General features: G+C 38.6%; 1 protein-coding gene across 1 annotated transcript in view; it reads left to right on the top strand.

Annotated features, from left to right (window-relative positions):
* fstl5 (follistatin-like 5) overlaps window positions 1-23,995 on the top strand; it is a 160,812-nt gene that overhangs the window by 80,818 nt on the left and 55,999 nt on the right. The window contains 2 exon segments of the mRNA XM_018687637.2: window positions 2,358-2,478; window positions 19,527-19,693. Coding sequence (XP_018543153.1) covers window positions 2,358-2,478; window positions 19,527-19,693 — 288 coding nt within the window.

Raw genomic sequence — 23,995 nt, 5'->3', positions numbered from 1 at the left:
CGCCTGAATGTAATTATGGATTGGGTCTTTAACCAATTGCCCCTCTGGGGACAAATAAAGTTCTACTTGACTACTTGAATTGACTCAATGAGTTTTTATGTTGGTGTATTAAATGTTTCTCAAAATGAGTTTTTAATAGCTCAGAAAATACAGTTTTATTTTATTTCCAAAAAATGTGAGATTGCATTGTCAGGACAAACTGTATGTTTTCTAAAACTTTAGCTTCTTGAGTTGAAGTTTTTCTTATTGACAAAAGATGAAAGTGAGAGAAAACAGGACATTTATGCAAATTAAATTTTGGTGTGAACAAGCTCTCAAAAGAGCAGTGCACAAGCAAATCTCACTCTTATCACCAGTTGAAAGTACAAAATCATGGCTGCCACCCTCGTGCCCTGAAGCGCCCGTTATAATTGGAGCATTTTCTGATCTCATTTGAAATTCTATGATGGAAATCCCTCATCCAGGCTTACTTGACTTGCAAGAGTGTGCACATGGAGGGGCACAGGGAGCAATTGTCACTGACCTTTCAGTCTTGGGTGCCCTTTTGAAATGGCGAATGAAAACATATTTTTTCCCCCATACAGAATGCTTGAAATTATACCATTTACCGAAAAAAAGATACTATCTTGTCCACCATGGACCCTGCTCTGGCCCTGTCTACCTTAGCTGTCTTGTCTAAAAAAAGCAACAAAAACATGAAGTTGTAGCTGGTCAGACGCAAATATATATCTGCAATTTTGCCAGGCAAAGATTATGTCTTTATCCTGCTCTAAGCTGAGACGTGTTAAAAGTCAAATCTTTGTCTGATATTGCACTTTTAAAGTTTTTTTTTTTTTTAATCCTTGCAACTAAAGAAATACCTTTTACAGTTCATGTAAAAAACAACATTTCAGGGTCACAGCTTGGAATGATTTCTTTTTGTCCCTTTGCAGATATACAGACAGTCAGTCATGTAGTTTTAGAAATCCTAGAATTACATTTTAATAATGAAATATGTTTTAGTACAGGTGACCTCTGCTCACACAGTATATTGAGGGACAGAATAGCTATACTGAATGTGCATATTCTTTGAAATACTGAGGGACACATCTGTCTACAGGATCCAGACACAAGTTCTGCACTAAAGTATACCCTTCAGCAGTTAAAGCACCAAGACCTGCGGCTTATAAACACCACTTTAAATTCTTAAAGGCCACCCACATTACTTTAAGTCAAAGCATGCAGAAAGAAGGACCAGAGAGTTGAGAATGTTTTTTGAGTCTCAGCACCAGTTTTTTAAAGCTCATTTTTGGTTTGGTTTAGATGTAGATCAACTATAAATTATAAAATACTTGGAAGAAAGAGGAAAAAAACACATACTTTTGCAGATGAGCTCAAATTGTCAAAGATATGACAAGACCGGCAGCTCCTCTGTGGTGTACATCACAGTTATTTGTCACCTGTAGTGTTTCTAGGATAGACTAAGGATATGCCATTACAGGTGACTCCCAAATTTTTGGAAGGGAAGTGCACTGATCCAGTGGATGAGCCACGATGTATAAATCCGTCCCTTGTGATCAGCATTTTGACAGCTGATCTAGTGTGATGGATGTTTTACTGCTGGGGCCATGCAGAAGGTGTTGAATAGGATCATGCTTTAACAGGATGACGATAAAACCTGTCCAGTGTTTGGGGCCTTTTCACCATTCACTGTGACAAAAGTTCATTGAGTCTCAGTGTGGCTACAGTGAACTGACAGGCAATACTGTGTGTTTTTCATCTACTTTGACATTCATCACAGAGCTTTGATTGGGCATGGAGTGTTGACTCATTACAGAGATTATATCCACACCTTTCAAAGTAGACAAACAAGTTAAGTACAGTTTTGAGATACTTTACTAGGGTATTTCCATTTAGTGTTTTTTTAATTACTTTTATTTCATCAACTTCCAAGTACAAGTCAGTTTTATCTGAAGCCACAGAATTTTTTCTGTCCGAAGCCAGACCTTGATCTTTTCCTAACCTTGCTTAGTGCCTAAAAATAACCACCAAAATTTTAAGAATGCTGTTGTTACTAGCAGATATTGAACTGTGGCAGAAAACAAATAATACAAGTGGTCAGTGAACATTTACTGATTTGTTTAGTATCAGTATTTTTGAGACCTATCACATACCTTAATTAACATTTCCTCATTATTTAAATCCAAAACATAAATTCTATTATGGTGTCATTCCATGTACTTCAAGATGTATTTGCCTTTTCAAACCAGTGGTATATAAATGCAACTTCTAGGAGAGAGGGTTGATGACAGATATTCAGATATTCAAAAAATACTGCTCAGCTTCTCTAACCAGACATCAATGTACTCTCATTTAAGGTCATCAAGCAAGAAGGTCTGTCCAAGGATTTCTCTGAGTGCACGTTGTTTGACCTGCTGAAATACAATGACGTCAATGATGATGAGCACTTGACAAAAGAGGAGTTCTACACAGCTTTTGGTGAGTACAAACATTTGTTATTAAAATATTTTTTGTGATTAGAAAAAGTCACTTGAGCTTTGAAACTGGTTAAAAAAAAAGACCACTTAACGCTGTTCCTCGAAAAAGAATGGAGGGGGCAGCATGTGATATTTCAAGCTCACATTTTTCATTAACATCATCAGAGAAAACATGGATAAGATGTGACAGAACTGAATTTCTCATCCACAGAGTCTTAGTCAATTCTATTTAATATCTCCTGATTTGTTTTATTACATGTCTTGACGTTAATTGTTCATATCATCTTAGTGCATAAACATTTAGACAAATGTGTTGGCATCATTTTTCTTCAGTTAATCATTATTGACCTATGACAGTAATACAATAATCATGATCAACCTGGAAACAAAAAAGTACAGCTAAAACCATAGAAACAGTAGAAATCTGTTAGAGCTAACAACTCTGGGAGAAATCTTTTGGAAACATAATTATTTAGCACACATTTATTTTAAACCTTACATTCTGTCGATATCCATGCTTCTCTTTCTGATGCTTTTCTTTTAATGTAATAAGATATAAAATGTAAACCTTATGGGCTCCATAAAAGAAAAAGCTTGTCTAATTAAATTTTGTCTGTGCCTGACTTTGAAATCTGAGGAGAAACCAACTTGTTCTTAACATCTGAACTGTCAGTCTGTTGCATCTCCTTGGAAACATGGGCCATGTTTCGAAGTTATGATGATGATAAACTTGGAAATAGTGTTTGATATCTCGCCAAAGGTTTACTGACTTTGAACTCCAGAATGTTGCCAACTGTATTGTCGGTCTTCAGATGTTTGATCCAATAGGGTGGATGGGTAAAGGATTTAGAAACTGGAGTTTGTGCCAAAAGAAGCAGGTCAGAGCTACTGCGAAACAGTAGTTCAAACCAAATCCCCCCCTCATTAGGAAACATAATGATGACAGGTGCTCTGCCATATCTGAGTCACACCAACACATGTGCGCCGGTTTCCTCCCTTTGTTTCCTCCTCATGCTCTCTTTCGTGGTTCTTTGCTGTCTGACATTTTCAGTCAGCTCGATATCCTCTGATAGAATATCCTCTGACATTTGGCTGGCTTGACACATTTAGCAGTGGGAGAGAATTCATAATCAACCATCATCTCATTAGCTCTTTGTATTTAAAGCATTTCTTAGAACAGACAATAAAAAAGTCACAAGAGCAAATGGCAAAGCAAGTCTCGTCTCGTCTGCAATTTTCCACATCATGTGAATGTGTGGGAGCAGACCCCTTCTGGCAAATCACGAAAAGAAAGGGACCTCAGCCAAACCATGAAGAGTTGAGTTACTCTAACTCCAACTACTTTCTCTTCAGTTTTCAGCTTTTCCAGCTTAGCTGCGCACAAAGAAATGGGATGTTTTATGCGAGTAAATCTCTCCTTCTGGGGCAGAGTTTGTTTCAACCTCTTTCTTTCCTCTCTTTTACAGCTTCTTTTCCAATCCAAGCCCCTACACGTTTCTTAATATTGTTATTTAGCAACAATGAGTAGCTGTCCAATATATAAATGACTCACTGCATAAACAATTTCATTACAACTCTTGACTATTCAGGTTAGGGGAAAAAATATAAAAATAAATAAAAGCTGCAGTTTCAATCAAACAATAATGTGCTTAGAATGACTGAGGTAGTTTTTGTGTCGTTGTCAACAACTCTGCTTTTCATGCACTCTACTGGAGCACTTGACACCATTTCACCTCTGTTCATCCAATACTGAATCTAAATGAGTGTTTTACATACTTGGAGGTCATTGTAGTTCTCAGTGGGTGTCTTCTTCACTTTATTCACGTTAAACCTACTTCACTTTGCTAAATGCGTAGGTGCTTCAAAGACAGGCCCTCTGTATGCCTTTGAGGTGGCTGAGAAAGAAAGGCAGATAATAAGGTCACAAATTCACCTTCTCTTGAGACTAACAGCTGTATTGAACATTTCAATTCACCTAATTTCAACAGAACTCTATTCATCTAACCAGGGGAGATAACACAGTCATTCTGCAAAGGAGCAGACACATTAAAATCTTAGAGATGTAGATTTTCCTTCATTTTCACCTATGGTGTGGTCTTCAGAAAAAAGGGGGTAGATAGTAAATCTGGACCAGACCAGCAAAACAAAAAAGCTGACTAGAAAATGTTTGAAAGCTGAGTTGAGCTGCAGAGTCAAGTGTCAATTGTCAGTAGATTCAGGAGGACCAGCAGATGTTGCATATTGTGGGGAGCCATTAAATTCAAGGTTCATATCTTCCATTTGCTCCCTTAAAGAAAGTCGGTATAAAAGCAAGCTGGAGGACTGTTCCTTTGAAGGTTCATATCATGCAAGGATTCAGCATCTTGCTCAGCTGGATAAATGCTCAGCAACATGGAATTTAAACCAGAGATCTTGGACCCAATTTTATACTGACCCGTGGAAAACCTGCCTGAACCCGAAGTGCATGAATTAATTTTCAAAGAGGAGAGACTTGATCAAAGGGACAGAGAACATCCAGACCTGTTCTGATGATGATAATCTATCAATAATTCTATCAATTAACAAGCGGCTGTGCTGGAAAAGAGCAGAGGTGTGATTATAATAATGTCTTAAGAATGAATGCACAGTCACAAATTATTTGTTCATATGCTTAAAAGACACATCTATATCAATAATTGAAAGTCCTATTTCAGCCTGCACCAACAGTCAAACATTCTGTTGTTGGGAACTTGGCAATAGATAGACAAAACGCAACGTTCTCTAATATCTGTTGGATAAATTAAATTCCAAAAAACATAAAGATCAATCCTGCAAGCCTGGCTTCATTTTTCTCTGAAGTTCAACACACCGTTTTCTCCTGTGAGGTACCACATGATCAGAGCTGGTGCTGCACGTGCTGGAGTATATTCAGATCCTTTGGGGTATTGGATGTATTGACATATAGACCTGAGACTGGTGGCAGGGTCAAGTCTCGATTCCTCAGAGCCAAGTAGACCTGTTAAGACCTCTAATTCAATCCCATCTTATGCAGTTGAAAAATCACCACCGTATTACAGTACTGCATTATCGCTGTGACACCCATAATCATCTAACATCATCTGTAAGATTCACATTAGGAAATAAATGCTAATTGAAAATGCATTACTTTTTATGATGTTATTGCATCGACTAAAAAACACTAGTCAGTCAGATTTACTGAGCATAGCCAATCTATTTTATTACTGTTGGGGTTCTTCCATATACAGGTATAAAACAACCATATTATGTATCACACAGCTAGAGCTACCTATTTTTTCTTTTTTAAATCTGAGTGGACAGGTGCACATCTGTGGATAAAATGCAATTACAGGCACCTTCAATAACGGCTTGAGTTATAGCTTTGAACATGTATCACATTGGCTTGTAGATTGCAGATGTTGCCAGGAGACGAGCAATGCAGTGCAACAACATGGACAGGAATTATTTGATCTTATAGACCATGGTCATAGTGCCTGAGGCAAATGCATCACAAAGTTATAGTTTTTCAGTTCATTGCTGACATAATCTGTGAGTGGCAGCTATAAAAATCTATGCAAATACTTTAAGCGCTGTCATAAACTGAGCACCGTCATAAAGTAAATCCGTTGATCCAGTGTGTCCAGAATTATGGCGCAGCTTGGAAAACGAACAGCAGTAAATGCAGAATGACTCCCCATGAAAACGGCACCTGTCTGACTATTCTGCTAATAAGGACCCTTTGCACACCTTTGTGGAATATTCAAAGCGTGGCAACATTGTTTGTCAGGACAGAAGATAAGACTTTAATGTCCATGCATTATTCATTCCTCCTTTGCATAGACTAGAAGGGGGTTGAGAATCAATTTGCTTCAGCTTGCAGTAAGGAAACTGTCTGGCAGAAGTGATGTCTTTTAATTAGATGATGTTACAGATATGAATGATGTCTGCCATGCTCCTGATAGTCAGCCCCTTGTCATTGTTGAATAATTTGGTGAATGATGGCCCAGTGCATCATGGGTAAACAGATAAGGTGTCATCTATCATAAAGTGTCGTTAACTTTTGGTAGGAGTGTCACAATACATTGGGGCATTGACTGGCAGACATTAACATCAACTACATGGAGCACTAAGACAGAAAAAGCGGCATCATGGCACTATACACAAAGTGTTTGAGAAAACCTGCAGTATTACAGTATACAGGGTACTGCAACGACCTTGAATACACACTTAGGTGTATACAAAGGTTTTGTAATAAATAATTTGTACGTACAATAGTTATACTTTATATTGTGCCTGTCAGTCAATATAGCAGAACTGTAATTACTGTGTGCTGCATGTATAGCTATCACAGTTGTGCCTCTATATGTAGAAATCAGCAAAAATTCAGCATTGATGCTTCCTTCAGTTACTCTGGAGCCATGGACTCTGCTAAAACACAATAGTGGAAACCACCTTTGTGCAGTCAGTGCTGAGAGAGGTCTGTCATCTGCAACAGACTGGTCAACATCTGCGATTACTCCCAAATAAACTTAAGAAAAGGTCACGCTCACAGTTTGCCATAAGTAATATCTTAACCTGAATATAAAAAGGGAGACTGGAACATAGTCATGTTCCACTTACCACTGAGTATATTTGATTTCAGCTATCAGGCAGTGTACGCACTGGCCAGTGTCTAATAGGTAGCTCAACATTAGCCAAGCTGGGTAGCATTATTAAAGCTGCTACACTCGAGGCAGACTGTGACTGCATCCTTGTGCCAGTGTGCTTCTTAAGCCCTTTGAAGTTGGCTGGACAATCACAGGGTGCTTTGCCTGTGCACCACACAGTTTAAATGTTATTAGTTTGGGTACACCTACTAAATGCATTCTCTAAGCGTCTAGACGTGCTGCTTCACAGACAACAATGAAAATGAATGTGCAAGTGCTTGGAAAGAATCCTCTGTCTGAATGCTCCCTCAGGCTGGTTTGTTGGCATTAAACCTCATCCCCAACAAAACCTCCTCTCAGGTCCACACACAGCAGACTTGCATTGTTCCTTGCTTTTTAAACACATGCTAAAGGCCTCATTCCTTACTGGCAACTGAAACAGTTGTGCTACTTTATATACTTAGCTGTTATGAGTACAATTAGCTCATCTCAATTTTCTGCAAGTGTTTTTGAATGTAGAGTTTATTTATTCAGTACACTTTATTTATCTGATTCACAGTAATGACCTTAATTGTATTTTCTATCAAGTAGAGTAGTAATGGTATTTGTGCTGCACTGTGGAATGTATCTCACCCCTGCTTGTTGTTCTTGGGTGCCAAGATATTGATCTGAACCCTGACACCACCTGACAGAACACACAGCCAGGAGATACAGCTCTTTGATTTCTGCTGAGGCTAGAAGCCTTGGACTGCCTGTTAGACTCCTGGGGGACTGGTGGGAAACTAAGACGGACTGTAACGTGATCCATCATATTGTGATGTTGATGTGGCCCTCACAGGTTGCTTGAATTGAAGGTGAGAGTTGACACTGGTTTTATTAAACACCAGTATCTGTATTGTATGTTAGTGCCAGAGATGACCCTCCTCTTTCCATATTTACAGCATATCAACTAGTGTTCATATTGACCATACCTGTACTTGCATACCGGCATTTGGGCAAAAGTGATCCATGGAAGTGGCCCCTCACTGCACAGACAGACAGTATCAAGGTTCACTTAAGGGTTTTTTAAGGACACTTCAGTAAAAAGTGCAGGGTTTGTCTATCTACATGTTTATGCAACTAAACGCCATTATTAAGTTGAGAAATTAATCTCACCAAAAGGTATATTTTGTACCTGTTTTGAAGCTTTTAATCATTTGACATGATTCTAATCAGTATGCCCATTTTATCATGGAACTACTTTTTGTCCATGTTGGCGTAGAATTAAAAAAATATTTTTAGATTTTTAAATGGATCCTGTGGTGAGATTGTTTGCTTAATTGCTGTTTACAAGGTCAAGGATGGACTTTGAACCTCCAGCATTTTCCCTGTGGTAGTGGAAGAGTTTCTCAACTAAAAATATGCAATTGCATATTTGGATAATTTTAGAGCATTATTAATACCAGAAAGTCAAAACATGCTAAAGAGGTCCAATGGGGGGCAACTACACCCATTAGATCTGGGAAAAGTCTTGCTCTCCACAATGATTTTGCATTAATTCGGCTTAGGTGGTGCCCAGAAAGGCTTGGGTACTGCAGCTTAGCCTTACAGGGAAAACCCTGAACTCACTACTCGCTTATATAGGTTTTTATATAGGATCATTGTCATGGGTAAAGGGAACTGTTGCTGCTGGCTGGAGTTAGATGGTATCTCATGGATTAACTAATTTTCAAATACTGGTCTAAGCAAATTGATATATCTGCCTCTTTATATGAGTGCAGTTGTGATGTTTTTTTTTTTTTGCATTTTTCTCTTTTACATTTGTTTGTCTACTTTTTGATTCATTTTATGCCATCTCCTTTCTCGTTTCCTTTTGTTTAAATGAAAGACAGCTTTAATCTTGTGTGTTTCCAAGTCTGGTGTAATTCCTACATTTGCAGAAAGTTTGCCAAGCTTGAAAATTAGTTGACTTACACTCTCTACTTCTGTGAAGATTATAATTAGCCATCCAAACCAACAGCCAGGCCTCTTTCAGGGAGGGCTATTTCCATTAAGGCAAGTTTGCTGTTATTTGGCACCCGTGGCACAGCGACAATTAATGGATACTCAAGCTTTTACTTGTCAGAGCTCCTGCTGAGCTTTCCATTCACAGGCTGTGAGAAGTGGTGTTAAAATGGTTTCATAATTCATGGCTCATTTTGCAACATGTGACTTTTCCATCTCCAGAATGTATTAGAGAGATTTAAAAGAAGTTGAATTACTTTTTTTTTTTTTTAATTCTGAGTGAGCTGAAGTACAAGGGCCAATTTCCCCAGCAATTCCCAAGGAAGGATTGTTCTTTCCTCTTCAACTTGATGACAAAGGGAAGGCACTGTATGTTTTTAACAATAATATATTTACTAAAAACAAAGCTGTTTGTTTTTGTTTAGAATGGAAAAGATTATTCCATTACTATTTATTAAAGTCACTTATAGGTTCAGCTATAAGCCTCTCATTTATTTTGTATGCACTGAATCACTTCACAATTCTGCTGCACAGATAAGAATTAAAGTTCTGGATTATACTGGTAATATTACCTAATATTGACAGGTTTTAAGGTATATCTTAGCAGAAGACACTGGATGTTTTACTGAAAAAGAAATTACAGCAGAGTTTCAACTACAGATCAAGCAAAATAGACACTTAGCATTAGGTAGAGTTTGTTTATGTCCTTGACTGGTCACTGATAAGAAGCAGTTATGTTTTTGGTGCACAGTTGTTGTTGAACGTTGGTAAAAAAAAAACCAATAAAAATGTGAGGGAGCCTTTTATGTATACACCTGAAGTTAAGTGCTACACCTCAAAGAACATGATAAAAATATAACTGAGTGACAAAACAATAAATTAGAATAAAAGGCAAACCAGCAGTCTTTCTAACAATCCAGATCCTCTCCCAAGAGAAATGTGTTAGTATGCAGTAGGGATTGATCGATTATCGGCCGGGCCGATTATTGGCCGGGCCGATATTCAGCATTTTGACGCATATCGGCATCGGCCGTTTTTTTTAATCCAATAAGAGATCAATTTAAAACGCGGTTATTTTGGCGCTGATGCAGCCGCGCCTCTCTGCAGTCACTACGCTGTTTTCGGGATTGTCCCGCCCACAGCACCATCTGATTGGTTACACACAGAGCCACGGCAACAGCCAATCAGCAGTGAAAGCTGTGCGTGCACAGTGCTCACACACACTGAACAACTCTTTTTGCACCACAATCTGGTGCTGCGCAGTTGGGACTACTAATTGTACATTTCTGTGCAAATTTAATTTAACTTTGTTTTATTTACTTTATAAAACTTCAGGAAGCTATTTATTTATTTATTTAAAATTTCAGTTAACTTTATAAGAGATGCTGCTGACCCTGGGAGCTCCCTGCACCTTTTGTTTTTGTTTGAACTTAAAACAAAGATAAGTGAAAGATAAAATAACATTTCAGTTATATTGAAATTTTGGAAAACTTTATTTACTGTAGAAAACTTTAGGGAGCTATTTATTTGTTTAAGTTTTCATTTAACTTAAGACATGCAGCTGAGCCTGAGAGCTCCCTGCACTTTTTGTTAGAATTTTAAAACAAAGATGTCTGTTGTCTAAAATAATAAAAAAAAAACCTTTAACATGTTGCAAATCTGAAAAGCTGTTTAATAAACATTTGCTTAAAGGCATTTAAGCAAAGTTAAGTGCTGGAGTTTGTATTATTCAAAATTTTGATGCCAATATTTTCATTTTCACTGCAAATGAATATCGGCTCCAAATATCGGTTATCGGCCTTTTTGACTACTAATAATCGGTATCAGTGTCGGCCCTGAAAAAACCATATCGGTCTATCACTAGTATGCAAGCCCCCAGTCTTTTTTTTTCTTCCACTGGCACACTTTAAGTGTAATCTCCATAGGGTGCTGTTCAGATCACACAAATTCCAATACTTCTTTCCATATGTTGAGAACTTCCCTTCCCTTATATCAGTAATGATCACCTAAGGGCCCAGGTTTGAGCATGAGCTCTTTGGTTTCATTGTAGCCATATGCTGCAGTGGTGGGCGAGAGATTAAACACTGCTATCTGCTTCTTGTATACTTCTGATGGAGCATACTTCCTTTTGAATTTCTGGTAAAGTCAGTTTGTCCGGTGACTGTCCTGCTGCTGATAGGGCAGCTGGTTCAGTGGCACTGTTAGAGGTCGTAGTATTTTTGGATTCAGTGAATGAATGCTACAGTAGTGCTCACACGCCACCGATCGTCTGCTTTAAATTCCCATTGTGGAGAAACCTTCCCTCAAAATATATTTTATGCCCTCTGACTGAGAGGGGTTCAATGTGCTTTTCTGGCTGTCAGGATTGTTTAGCAGTGCAGTGTAAACAGATTGCAGCATTCCTTCTCTTCTCTCAACATTTAACATCTCCTGTCAACCAGCTGAAGGTGTTGGCATGCACCATTTGCAGTCGTGCAGCTTCTCAAGTGTGCTGTGCAGCTAATGCTGGTGTGAAACTAGTAGAACGCAAGACAGTTGGATGGAGGCTTACTGCATTTCCTACTGGTAAAGGTAATTGATGCTGGTGCTAAATATACTGCCCTCTTAGCACACAAACAAACATTTAAACAGATTTCTGATGTAGCTCAGAATGATGAAGGAACAGGCGTCACTCAACGCTCAACAGTAAACCCTGGTTACAATAAATGCCATAGCTTAAGTGCTCTATGATTTACTTATTGCTGTGAGATTGGGGAATTTTTAATTAGTTGTTTTCCACAAGGTGGCTGTGATAAAATTACTCCAATTAGAGCTCCTCTTAGGTTCTGTTGCATACTAATGCTGTCCGCCCCTCAGGATCTCTCCCAACAGATGCTTTGGAAAGAGATGTGAGGTTGATCAGCCAGAGGTAATGCACTCACTAAGGCCATATGTTAATATTTTACAGTCATCGTGATTTGTAATGTTTGTGGGAGGAGAGAGGAAGTGGGTAATAATTATCCTCTCGCCCTTTACAGAATACAAGCAATTCTTGCATTTTTAAGCATGTTATAGCAATAATACTGCAAAAACACAATTATTTCTTAAATGTGTGGAGATGTTGATAGATACTAAAAGACTGGTCACTGTAGCTGTGCCTGGAGTATTTTTCCTTGGACTGGGCCCATTCAGAGCATTATAAAATAATCTCATTTAAGTGGAAAAGCTCAGATTCACATCAAAGGTATTTCCTCCCTCAAAATGATGCCAAAGTACTTTGACCTAAACTTGAGCTCTAGACTTTTCCACATAAACAAACATGGATTTATTTTCATTGATGAATTCACTTGTGCAGTTGTAGAGTATGACTGTCTCAGGCGATGTCGACTGAAGTTATTACTTTCAGAGATGCTCAGAAGATCTTAATTACAAGTCTGTGATGTTGAAATAACAAGCTTCAACGTTTTCATCTGTTAATTTCCACTCTTGTTTTCTCAGGCTTTGGTTTTTTAAGCCTGTTTATTGTGCACAAGCAATAAAACACATAGTACACAAGAAAAGTGCTGGTTTGATTACAAAACCCAAAGGGTTTCACAGAAAAACAAGATTGAACTATAAGACACAAATGAAGTCTTCACAGCTGAAATGAAATTGAATCAATACACAAACTTTGTTGTTTGGCATATTCTTATGGGTTCTCTCTCTTTTATTTGGTTATTGTAAAAGACTTTGTCAGTTTGTTGGAAATACTGCGGTGCTGTATATAAAGTCAAGTCAAAAGTCAATGTCAGCTTTATTGTCAATTCTGCCATATGTATGCACATACAGAGGATTTAAATTTTGTTGCTCTTAGACCCACGGTGCTGCAAGGTGAACATAAAGGTAGAAAAAAAATATATATAAAAAAAGATATTTAGAGAGAAATAATACAAAAATAGAAATAATAAATAAGAATAAAACTTTTACAATACAACTGTAGGTCACTAAATATAAAGTTCATTATTATTGTCAAATCTCAATGTCAGTGCAGGACTTGGAAAGGAAGCTCCCACCCTTTTATCTAATTATACATGCCTGTTGTAAGTAATGTAGGTTAAACAATAAGGTAGATAATCCAAAATGGACCAACATAACATGCATTTACAATGACCTGCACACAAAACAACAACAACGGTTAAATGGTAAATGTACAAAGGCAGTATAGAAAGGGAAACGTGAAGTAGCCCACCCTGGGAATATTGCAACCCACAGAAAAAAAAAAAAAGTTGGAGTTTATAGTAACAGCTTCACTCAGAATTTGGAGATTGTGTGCAACAGAAATGATCCCAAAACAAAATACAAAAACAATATTATTTATAGCTTATATTAAAGGTATACATTATAATGTGCTACACATTGTCATTCTAAATATTTTTACAAATATAATGAGGAATATAATATAATGAGGAAAATCCTTGGTGTACTGAGAAAAAACTGTTTTGTAGCAATATGAAGCCTATTATATACAGTATGTGTTTTTATATACTTAATAGATTGTTTTGGAATATTGGGTGTTTGTTGTAGGTGGAAGGGTCATTTTTGTCTGTATTGTCTGCAGCGTGCGAACTACCTACTTTAACATCCCCCTGAATACAGAACAATAATCATGGTTATGTAAAACATATTTACAATTGCGTTCCCTCCCCAAGTTTCCTCACTCAGCATCACCATTAGGTTATATTTATTTGTTCTTCTAAATTAAGTTGTATCTGTGTTTTGCACATACAACCTGGATTTGTGTGAGGGCACGATCTCTGTCGGCCTGTGTGCTTGTCTTTGGGTGTACTTTAAAATCACCTGATTAGTGTTTTCTCATTGTACATGAAGCCACTCTGTTTAGTTGTGTGACTTGTGGCAGCAGTTCAACATTAAAAGCAAAAAATAAGCATTTTCTTTGGGATAACAAAGGGAGTAGGTGAACCTCAGTGTTCAAAACTTTCCTGTCTCTGTCAAACATTTAAGTCCACTGAGTCACTCATCTGCAGTATCAAAAACAGAAATCCCATTCTTCTTGCTTTGGGAGAGAGTTTGCACAAATCAACTCAACTAAGATCAGAGAGCATTCACATGAATGTGTATTCTGTTTTTGGGGTGTTTTTTCCCTTTTGAGTCTTTGCATATGGGCTATGAATACTCAGCATCAGGGAAAATACTTTTATCTCCACTTCAAAATGTCAAACTCAAAGCAATTGGGGAGGTACACAACCGTTCAGGCTTCGTAATATTGAACATCATTGAGACGAGAGAGCGGGAGTGTGTCAGAGGAATGAAAGACTTGGTGAAGAGAGACAGAGCAAGTGAGCATGTGTTTGAGAAAGAGAGCGACAGAGCATGATAGAGGATGGAGTAAAGGGGTTGGCTGAGCAACCTTGGTGCAATTTGTCTTCATGCAGCTGGCCCCTCACAACGTCCTGCAGGCCCTGGCTATTTTCCCTGACAAGCTTGTTGCCTCCAGTGCAATAGGTGATTTACCTCTTGCCGTGGCACTGACCAACATCCCATTCTGGGAGCAGAGCAGAGTAAATCAAAAGTCTGGACTTCACCGTTAATCACTAATTACAGGTTCGATGGTGAAGGTTGATCCTTCCCAGGAGGCTGAGTCCCCCAGGCCTCAAATCAGACCAAAAAGAGGAGCCAAGGCCACTTCCACCTCTGATAAATCTCTCGCAGAGGAGGTGCCGGACTCAAAGTGTTTGAGTCGGCTCCAGCAGCCCAGACTCCCATCTCTCTGAGGAGTTTCTCATTCAGGTCAGATTCTAGCCCTCACTTCCTTCTTCCCCTCCCCTCCCCTCCTTCCCCCATCCAGCAGCTAAAGCTATGATGGAGCCTGCCTGGCCGTCTGTCGCCCACTTTCTTCTTTAAATTCTCCCTATAACTTCACACATTTCTATCCCCCCGGGGATCAGTGGCAAATCGAGTTTGTTGCTTGCAGCGTATTCCAAGAGCATTAAGATACAAGGGGGGCTGTAATTGAATGGTTAGGGAGGACATTATTGAAGGAGATTTTTGTCAGCATATCCACCCACCACCACCTCAACACCATGGAGAGCGCCAAGTAGCTGCATGGTGTGTTCATCTGCTGGCTATAGTGTTATCAGTGTCAGGGGAGGAGGAGGATGCGTGACTGATGGAAGATCCACTTTCCTTAATTTTTCACTTTCTGCATCAGGGCTCCTTTAATGTGTTTTACTTTCCCTGCTGTGTTGGTCTTCTTATTTTCCTATTTAATCTTTTTTTTTTTTTTGATCATCACATGCTTTCATCATTTAACCTTAGTCTAACATTTTCGTAGAACATTTAATGATTTTATTTTAAACTAAAGAAAATTATTAAAAAGAAAACAAATTTAGAAATCAGCAAACCAGTACAAAAAACATGAATCTTTAATAGTAGACATTTATTTGAAAGAGAAAATGAAGATGGACAGTAAAATTATTACCCAAACTGTCCATTGGAAGCATCCTTTCTAGTTTAAAGATAGACTTCCTGGTTCAGCTTTAACCAACTGTACTTGCTGCAGCTGTGTGCACTTACATTTGAGTAATGAGGGGTTATTAATGACATAAATGGTGTAACTAATCTGACAAAACTGTCTGCTTGTACAACTTGTTTGTTGCCTTATCTGAGCCAGTTTTCCAAGAAAACTGCAGCTGTTACTTTGAGCACAACACGATCTTAACCTGACTGAACTGAAAATAAAAACCCAATCTGTAAAAAAAAAAAAAAAAAAAAAAAAATAGAATAGAAGAAATATGTCATCTGTTGACATTTGGCATCCTATTGCCAATTGCCATATTGCATTATACCAAAAAAACAACAGAATCACAAGGTCTCATCTGGTTTAGTTCAGCTCTCTGTGGAAGGAGCACTTACTCACATTAGTTTGGGACAGTTTGAGCTTTTGCACTAAAGTTTCAGTTTGCTCCATCCTGCTAGAAATGTCCACCAGAATTTAATATTTAACAAGTTGGATAATGGTGTGTAGAGTGATGTTCTCTACTGCAGATTCATTTTGTTGAGGCGTTAAGGATGAGTGTGTTACTACTGTAAGATCATAGCTAAAGTCAGCAGCTTGTCTGTGAGCCCAAAAACATCCATTTTGTTGTGGAAACTTTTCTGAACTGAGCTTGGACAGAACTAAAGTTGTTCCACTGTAGCCTCACTGGATAAAATACAATTTTAATGAGGCCTTGTAGAACCAGGCAGTTTTTGTTCTCTAATATTTTTCATTTCCCTTCAGTCATTTCTTTGTGCCTGTGATGGCTCTCATATCACCCCTGCTGACTGCTGTTGTCATGTCTTTATTACATACAAACTGCTCTCTACTGATCAAACGTGTTCCATCAAATGACTGCTGTCACATTATGATGTCCACGGGGGAAATGTTTCAAGCACGTTATGAAGTTGGTTATTGCTTTTCATGTACCATTTAAACCCTTCCTTTTCTCATTCAATACAAGTGACGGGTTACGTTCATTACAAAAGGAATTTCTGTCTGTGCAGGCCATCACAAACCATTTTATCATCACTCAATGAAAGAGACTGACTAATGAGTGAATAACTCATGTTTGCTTTTTTAGAAATGAAAGACTGATTGGCTCATTAATGGATGTTTGAAACCTGCTTTCTCATTTCTCTTCATATGTGTATATGAGATGATTTGGTATGCAACAATAATGAAACATTTAACTCCTATCTCAAAGTTAAAAATATAATAAACAGTGCATCATCCAAACACAATAAGAACTATTAACCACAGTGTTTGAAATATACACTGATCAGCCACAACATTAAAACTACCTCCCTAAGGTAGGATCTGCCACCAAAAACAGCAATTGGATTTGGGTCTAGGGAGTTTGGAGGCCAGGTCGATGCCTTGGGTTCTTTGCCTTGCATTCTGGCGATCTGCCATTGCCATGGGGGGTGTGATTGGTCCGCAAAACATTGTTTAGTTGGGTGGAAAGTGTGAGTGGTTTTAATGTTGTGGCTGATCAGTGTATAATCTAAGGATTGCATACATATACGTCATATACAACTTGATATTGCAATATATGGCTGCATGGATGTGAACAGTGCATCAACAACACCTGTAAAATATAACACAATCTGATGCAATAGCCTGGCAATGTGTTGTACACTGGGTTCATTGAAGTGATTGAATCTTTGTCAACTCTGTCACAGAGCAGTTGACTCTGAGGTTGACATTAATGGTGCTGCATTGAATTACATTTATACTGAAAGATGTTTCTGTTATTTTGTCCACAAAGCAGTAAGCAAAGTCGAGCAGAAACAGCTTTCTGTTGTATGTCACTATAATAAGCTGTTTCTGTTATTTTGCCTACTGGGTATACAAAATAATAGAACTATCTTATAATATGGTTTACAGATTTATGCAAAAAATATACCAATTATTTCAAAAGTAGCAGCCTGGGTAAAACTGGTTTTCACCTATATTCTAGGCCCCCATAGCCCCAGAAGTTGTTATGTTTCCTGCAGGAGGAGCAAATTGATCACCACAGTTTACAGTAATGCTTTTATCAATTGAAAGGGAAGAGAAAAGTAAGGAAGAAGAAATCCGAAAATGCAAATAAGCTGCTGATTAAGCACCACATTTAAGAAAGAAAAAAAAAAACAGTTAGAGGACAGTGTTTGTGTTGCTAATTGTATTTTTTTAACACATTTATATCAGGATGTTTTTGTATCATCTATTTTCTCTCTTTTTACTAAATGATCAAACAAAAACAAGCAGTTACGGCCCTGGATTTTTTTTTAAGTCAACAAAGCTCCAGGATAAGATAGGTTCTCACAAATTACTACAGAGTTGGGTCAGCTCTTCACTAACATTATAATCATCTAAACTTGGAGATATACGCCACTCAGAAGAAAACGATTGTTATTAATCCTCTAATTTTGATTTAATCCTGGCACTGATTTGCCCGGGCTTAAGTAGGGTTTCATGGGGCCAAATGAGAGATTAAGTAGGAGCTTCCCGCTGAAAAGAAGTACGACTTGTCTCACGGCTCCAGTCTGATTGGCCTGGATCTAATGGGTGAGCCAAGTTCACAGTTCAAAGACACAACAAGTGGTCCAGACACAGTAAATGAGCGAGAAGGTTAAAACAGCATTCAGAGGCCGTTGGTACGGGGCCACCTGAGTCATGCTGTAATTGAAGGTGCTCTCATCCTTATTCTCTGGGCTGTGGCGAGTGAACACTGTCTGCCGGACCTGCTCTTTCATTAGGTTTTTGTATTTCATGCCCTTAGGAGCAGAACAAATTGAGTCTCTGTTTCCTTTTGCTCCGTTGCTCATTACCCAAGAGAAAGATTAAAAAGCATTCTCTCACAGACCACGTTACATAATACCACCAAAGAATGGATGAGCGTACATTGTACTCCTTGTCTCATCAAAATACTGGACACACAAAAGGCGTTAACCAACCGTAGCCATGCTGACCTCTCTATCACCCCACCCTGGCTTTTAAATGAAAATTAACTGTCGAAATCTCAACCACATTTCATCATCACTGGAAACATGCTTGGAAAAACTTTGTTGTATTGCAGGAATACTGAGACAAGCAAAGCACTGACTCTGATCGAGTTCTAGGGCTGTGTTTCCATGGGGAACCTCTCCTGGCAGCATGTTTTTTTCCCCTGTGTTACTTTCATCAGAAAGGATGCACTTCTGGGCTTTTACAACAGCGTGGAGAGCCTGGCTTGTTTTAAACTCTCAGAACACCGAGCATGTTAAAAATATTCTGACTTTGAGTTACAAAGCAGTGCGCTGCAGATGAGATTTCAGCAGCAGACCTGCAGCACCGGTGCTCTCCAAAAGTGTCTCTTTGGTTCTCTTAGCTAAAAAAGAGGTACATGGTGGATCCTCAGCAAGATCCATGGAGAAAGTAGAACTTTCCATTATAGTATCATCACATAAATTATGCAAAGTATTTACAGAACATTAAACTTAATTCCTTCCCATTACTTTGAAAATTGCAATAATTGTGCTGCCTCAGTGCATCTTTAACTAAACAAACATCTGCCTCTACAGCACAACAGCAGCTAATTGAGAGACTCTTGTATTTTGTATTGTTGTTTTCAGGCTTCATTAAGAGAAAAATGTGAGCAAAACAGAAATTCTTGCATTGTGGAATATCTCAGTGAGTTTATTCCACTCAATTATGAGCTGTTATATAAAAGTAAAGTCCATCAAATTTCAGATATAAAGCGTAGGCAGACTCTCACTTGAACACATTTTCTTCCCTTGTTCCAGTTAATTCACTCAATTTATAAGTTTTACAAAGAACTGGAATTGTCTTCACTTTCACTTAACAGTTTAATTTCAGTCAATCATCTCCCTAAGACAGTCTGTCTAACAATGTGTCATTTTTTTCCCCCCATCTTATCAACAGATGTCTACCTGCTCACCCTTCCAGATGACCAGAAAGTGAGCGTCACCACAGTAACAGTGGGCCAGAGCGCCGTGTTGACTTGTGCCATCACGGGGGAACGAAGGCCTCCTATACTGTGGAAGAGAAACCATCAATATCTGAACTCCTTGAACCTGGAGGACATCAATGTAAGAGCTAACTGTCACCACACTCTCTGATTTATTGTTTCTAGATAGGGACATAATGAAATTTGTAGTTGAAACACCGGTAACACATGCAGTGTCTAATTACTGCGTTTTCACGTCATGAAGCATTGTGACCTTTTGACGACAGTTCCAGAGATGTTGTCTTTTTTGCATCCTGTATTTCTCTTTCATCATATTTAAACTTTTTTTTTTTTTTTTAGAATTGGCTCAGACTGTCAGCACATTTTATTTGACTGTTGGTGCCGGCTTTGTATTGTAGGTCTGACAGTAATCCAGGATGTCAGTTTGTATTCTTGGTTTCTGTGTTTAGAGACTGCTGGGAGGGACAGGGATTTCAGACAAAGAAAGAAGATGAAGGGGGATACCAAAGGGGTTCAGCCCTAGAGGAAGGACCTACTTTTACAACTCTGCGAAAGACTGTGCGTGCGCGAATGTGTCTGTCTATGTGCGTATGTGTGTTAATCTACATGCACGGCTCCAGACAGCCCTCTGTGTCACTTTCATCCACATCAAAAGGAGCAAAGATACTTATGTTGCGAGGTACAGAGGAGGCAGACCTCCTTTGCCTCACCCTTTTCCTCTCAGTGTGTCCGGGCTGACCAAGATGAGTGTGATACTGCTGTGCATAATTAAGTCAACACTGTCGCAGTAGATAAAGGGAGACCCAGCGAAGCTGCTAATGTAACATTAAATGTTGATGACCCTTAAAATGAGTAAGAGGCGCCCAGCTGTCGCCAGTCATCCTTGGCACCATCAACTGGCTCTAAACTAGCGCACTGGTTCTGGTTGTTGATGATGTGTGATTCCCATAAAGAGCAGCTCAGAGCCATGAGGTGACTTTTAGGCCTGTGCATGCGAGAGTAACAGCTTTTCCAACGTTTTCCTTTTCTAGTCATTTTCTATAATATATTATGACTCCTTTTAAGCCATTCATGGGCAAAAAAGATGTATGCAAGTGCTGGGTGTGACAGAAAAAGAAATGTCAAGTCAGATTATCTCTTGAAAACACTGAATAGCTTTTGGAGGATTTACAGGAGGAGAAAAAGGAAAGGTGCGAGGTCCTGTAAGGTCAACGCAGGCTTTGATCTACCTTTCATATATTTCTTTTTCCAAGAACTGTTTTACTTCTTTCCTTTTTTTTTGCAGATTCAATAGAGCTAGTTTTTGTTTCATCTCCTGATATCGCCTGAAGACACATAGCTAAAGTTCAGTGTCCTGACCAGAGGTGGTCTTTGTTGGCGCTTCACACACCGTCATCAGTTTCCCCCTGTGACTAATATCAGATCTTGCACAGGTGTATTTTTCAATTCAAATGTCAGCTCAGGGATGAAAGCTTCTGCTGCCAAATGCTGTTCAGTATGTCCATTGTATCAAAAAAAAAAAAAAAACCTTTGTCTGAAGTTCATCAATAGCTGGAATAATGACAGCATGTAGGCGAAGAACTTGAAATGACCTGTTATCCTTTGAAATTGTTGGACATTGCATCAGAACATTTTAAAAATCTCTTTTTCCACCTGTTCACTTCAGAATCACGCAGTCTTCATTTCTTTTTCCCCATTATTGAGACAGTGGAGAGGAGAGCAGGCTGTGTTGGTAATCAATCAAACCTTGGCCTTTTGTGGTTTGCAACCATCATGCTCTTGGAGAAAGCATCAAAGTTTGATTTCAGTCCACAGAACTCATAGCTCGCCTTACGCATCACAGAAAGAACAGAGCTGAAAGAAGGATGCAACTAACAGTTTGCATTTTAATTAACCCTGAGCTGCTTTGATGCCCCAAGATATTTATATTTACTGTATTTAATGTTGTTGCATAAAATTACACTTCTCTCTCTATGGTACAGGCAGCGTATCGGTTGATGCCAGTGCAGCTTTATGAAGCGAGAGTGAGTTAAACCACCAGAGGGACTAATCCGTCTCCTCAGACTGAGAGAACTCGCTGTACTTTGACCCTCTGGGGTCTGCGATTGTCAGATTTGATTTTTTTTTGTTTGTGCCTAACAAAGCTTGAGTTTACAACCTCTGCTAGTGCACAGATTACCTCCAGAGCAGCAGCACTGAACACCACCGGAAAGTGAATCAGCATGAGCTCTAACAGTCTCCTGTGGCTCATCGGAAAACTGTGCGCAGACCACGAAGCACCAGAAGAAACTACCAATGGAACATGAGTGGCACACCAGCGCCGGCTTAATCCAGATTTATATTTGGCTCTGAGACTTCCAGTCAATCATTGTTGTTCCTTCCAGAGAGGAGAATGGATTTTGTCTGCACCTGGCATCCGCAGACCCATTCTAAATTGCCTTGCAGACAATTTCTGTATAATTGCTGGCTGTTAATATTTGTGAGCATCCACTGCCAGCCTTAATTAGAGTCATATTCCTGCGAGTACACATGGGAGGTTTATGCAGTCTAATCTCGCAGGCCTTCCCAATTTAGAACATGGTTATTTTAGAAATTTTTGTCGACATTCAGACTTAGTGAATTGCGCATTTAATCCCAGCTGTGCGCTTGTATCCCGGAGTTCAATAGAGCCTCTCTAAATTTTGACAAAGCTGCTTACTGTAATTCCATGAAGTTGACAGTTGCTGGCTATTGCATCATCATCCAAGGCTGTCAGTATTTCAATCCTCCCCGAGTGGCCGAGCAAAAGACACAGTCATGTACTGTGTATGTCTGTGTGTGTGTGTGTTTGTTTCTGGAGATGGTAATTCTGTGGTTCCCGGAAATAGTTTGAAAGATGAAAACTGCATTTGATATTTTGTAATTCTCAAAAAGTTCAGAAAAATCTGACAATGTGAGAGTGAGAGTATTATGAGTAAACTTTTCAGAGTAACATGTTGTAGTTCGATAAGTGAACTTGCAAGGTAACTATAGAATATATCTGACTTAGTACCAGTCTTTGAATTTAATCATGAGAAAACAGGAAAATTTATTTTGAAGTCTGTAGCTTCAACAGGAATAGATATAACACAGAAAGCAATACAATCTGAGCTGTGCCTCCTTTCTTTTCTTGTCTGTTGGAATAGGTGTTTTCATCTCTCATAATGCATTGTGCCTTGTGCTAATGGTTTTCAGTTTATGTCTGCATAGAGGAGATGTACCATATGTAACATTAAATTTGTGTCATTATTTAGAATATCTACGTTCAGCTTTGATCAGTTTGAACCTCATCAATGATATAATTTGTATTCTTCCTGTGCTGTTACAGGAGGATGAAGAAATCACACTGTGCAACATTATATAGCAGATAACACACGAATCTTACTGAATCACAGTGGCCTGTTTTATTATATCCCCAACTTCTGTCAAGATGAGTTTTTTATTGAATTAATCATGTGTTCTCGGAGCCCAGAACCACACTCTTGTTCACCACTGACATTACACTGTGCTATGTACTGTAGCCTATAATAGAGCTGCAACTAATAATGGATTTAATTATCAACTAATCTGCTGACTATCTTCTTAATTATCATCAAAAATCAGTGAGAAATGCCCTTCACAGTTTCCTGAAGAAATCCTTTCTTTATTAGACCATAGTCCAGAACCTAGTTAACCATACTACAAGGCAAGAAAAAACTGAACTGAAACCAGTGAAAAAGATGCTAATTATTAACATCTTATAACTCAATTCCTGACCTTAACACCAGCAGTGTTTCCACCCAGTTGCTTAACAATCTATTTCTAATGCCTTAATATTGTGTGATTGAAATTAACCTCTAAATGTTTGACATTTTTTTTTTCCTAACAGATCCCGTCCCAGGTAGGGTGTTTGTTTTTTTTATTTGTGTTTCAACAAACGGACATTACATCACCCTTCCCTTCTTTTTTCCCCATTTCATTCACAAAAAGCCCACAAAGCTAGTGATATGCCTGATGCGTGATACAGATAGCAGGTTGTAGACATAAACATTATTCTCCTTCACTGCAAAAGGATTCTACAGCAGCTGCATCATTGTCATGTGAAAAGGTTATGACACAGTTGGTTAAAGGTTAGGGTTTGTTTGTTAATGGTTAAACCAGAAGATATCTTTTTCTGTCGAAATTAAAACTTCTCACAAAGACAAAAAATGATTTCTTTAACTGGGTATTGAGACTTTTGATCCTCTTCTTTTCAGTATTTTAAGGGGTTAGTTCACCTAATTTACAAAAATACAACACATTTTTTTCACTTAGATCTAGTGCTTGTTTTGATTTTTGATTTCATATGATGACATTTGAGATACCCATCCCTCAGATTTCTGCATCTACCTCAATACAGTGGCCGTGAATGGACGGTCACAGCATC

The sequence above is a fragment of the Lates calcarifer genome, linkage group LG8 (genome assembly GCF_001640805.2).
Source record: "Lates calcarifer isolate ASB-BC8 linkage group LG8, TLL_Latcal_v3, whole genome shotgun sequence".
In the NCBI taxonomy this organism is placed as follows: domain Eukaryota; kingdom Metazoa; phylum Chordata; class Actinopteri; family Centropomidae; genus Lates; species Lates calcarifer.
This window is presented reverse-complemented; position numbering and strand designations above follow the sequence as displayed.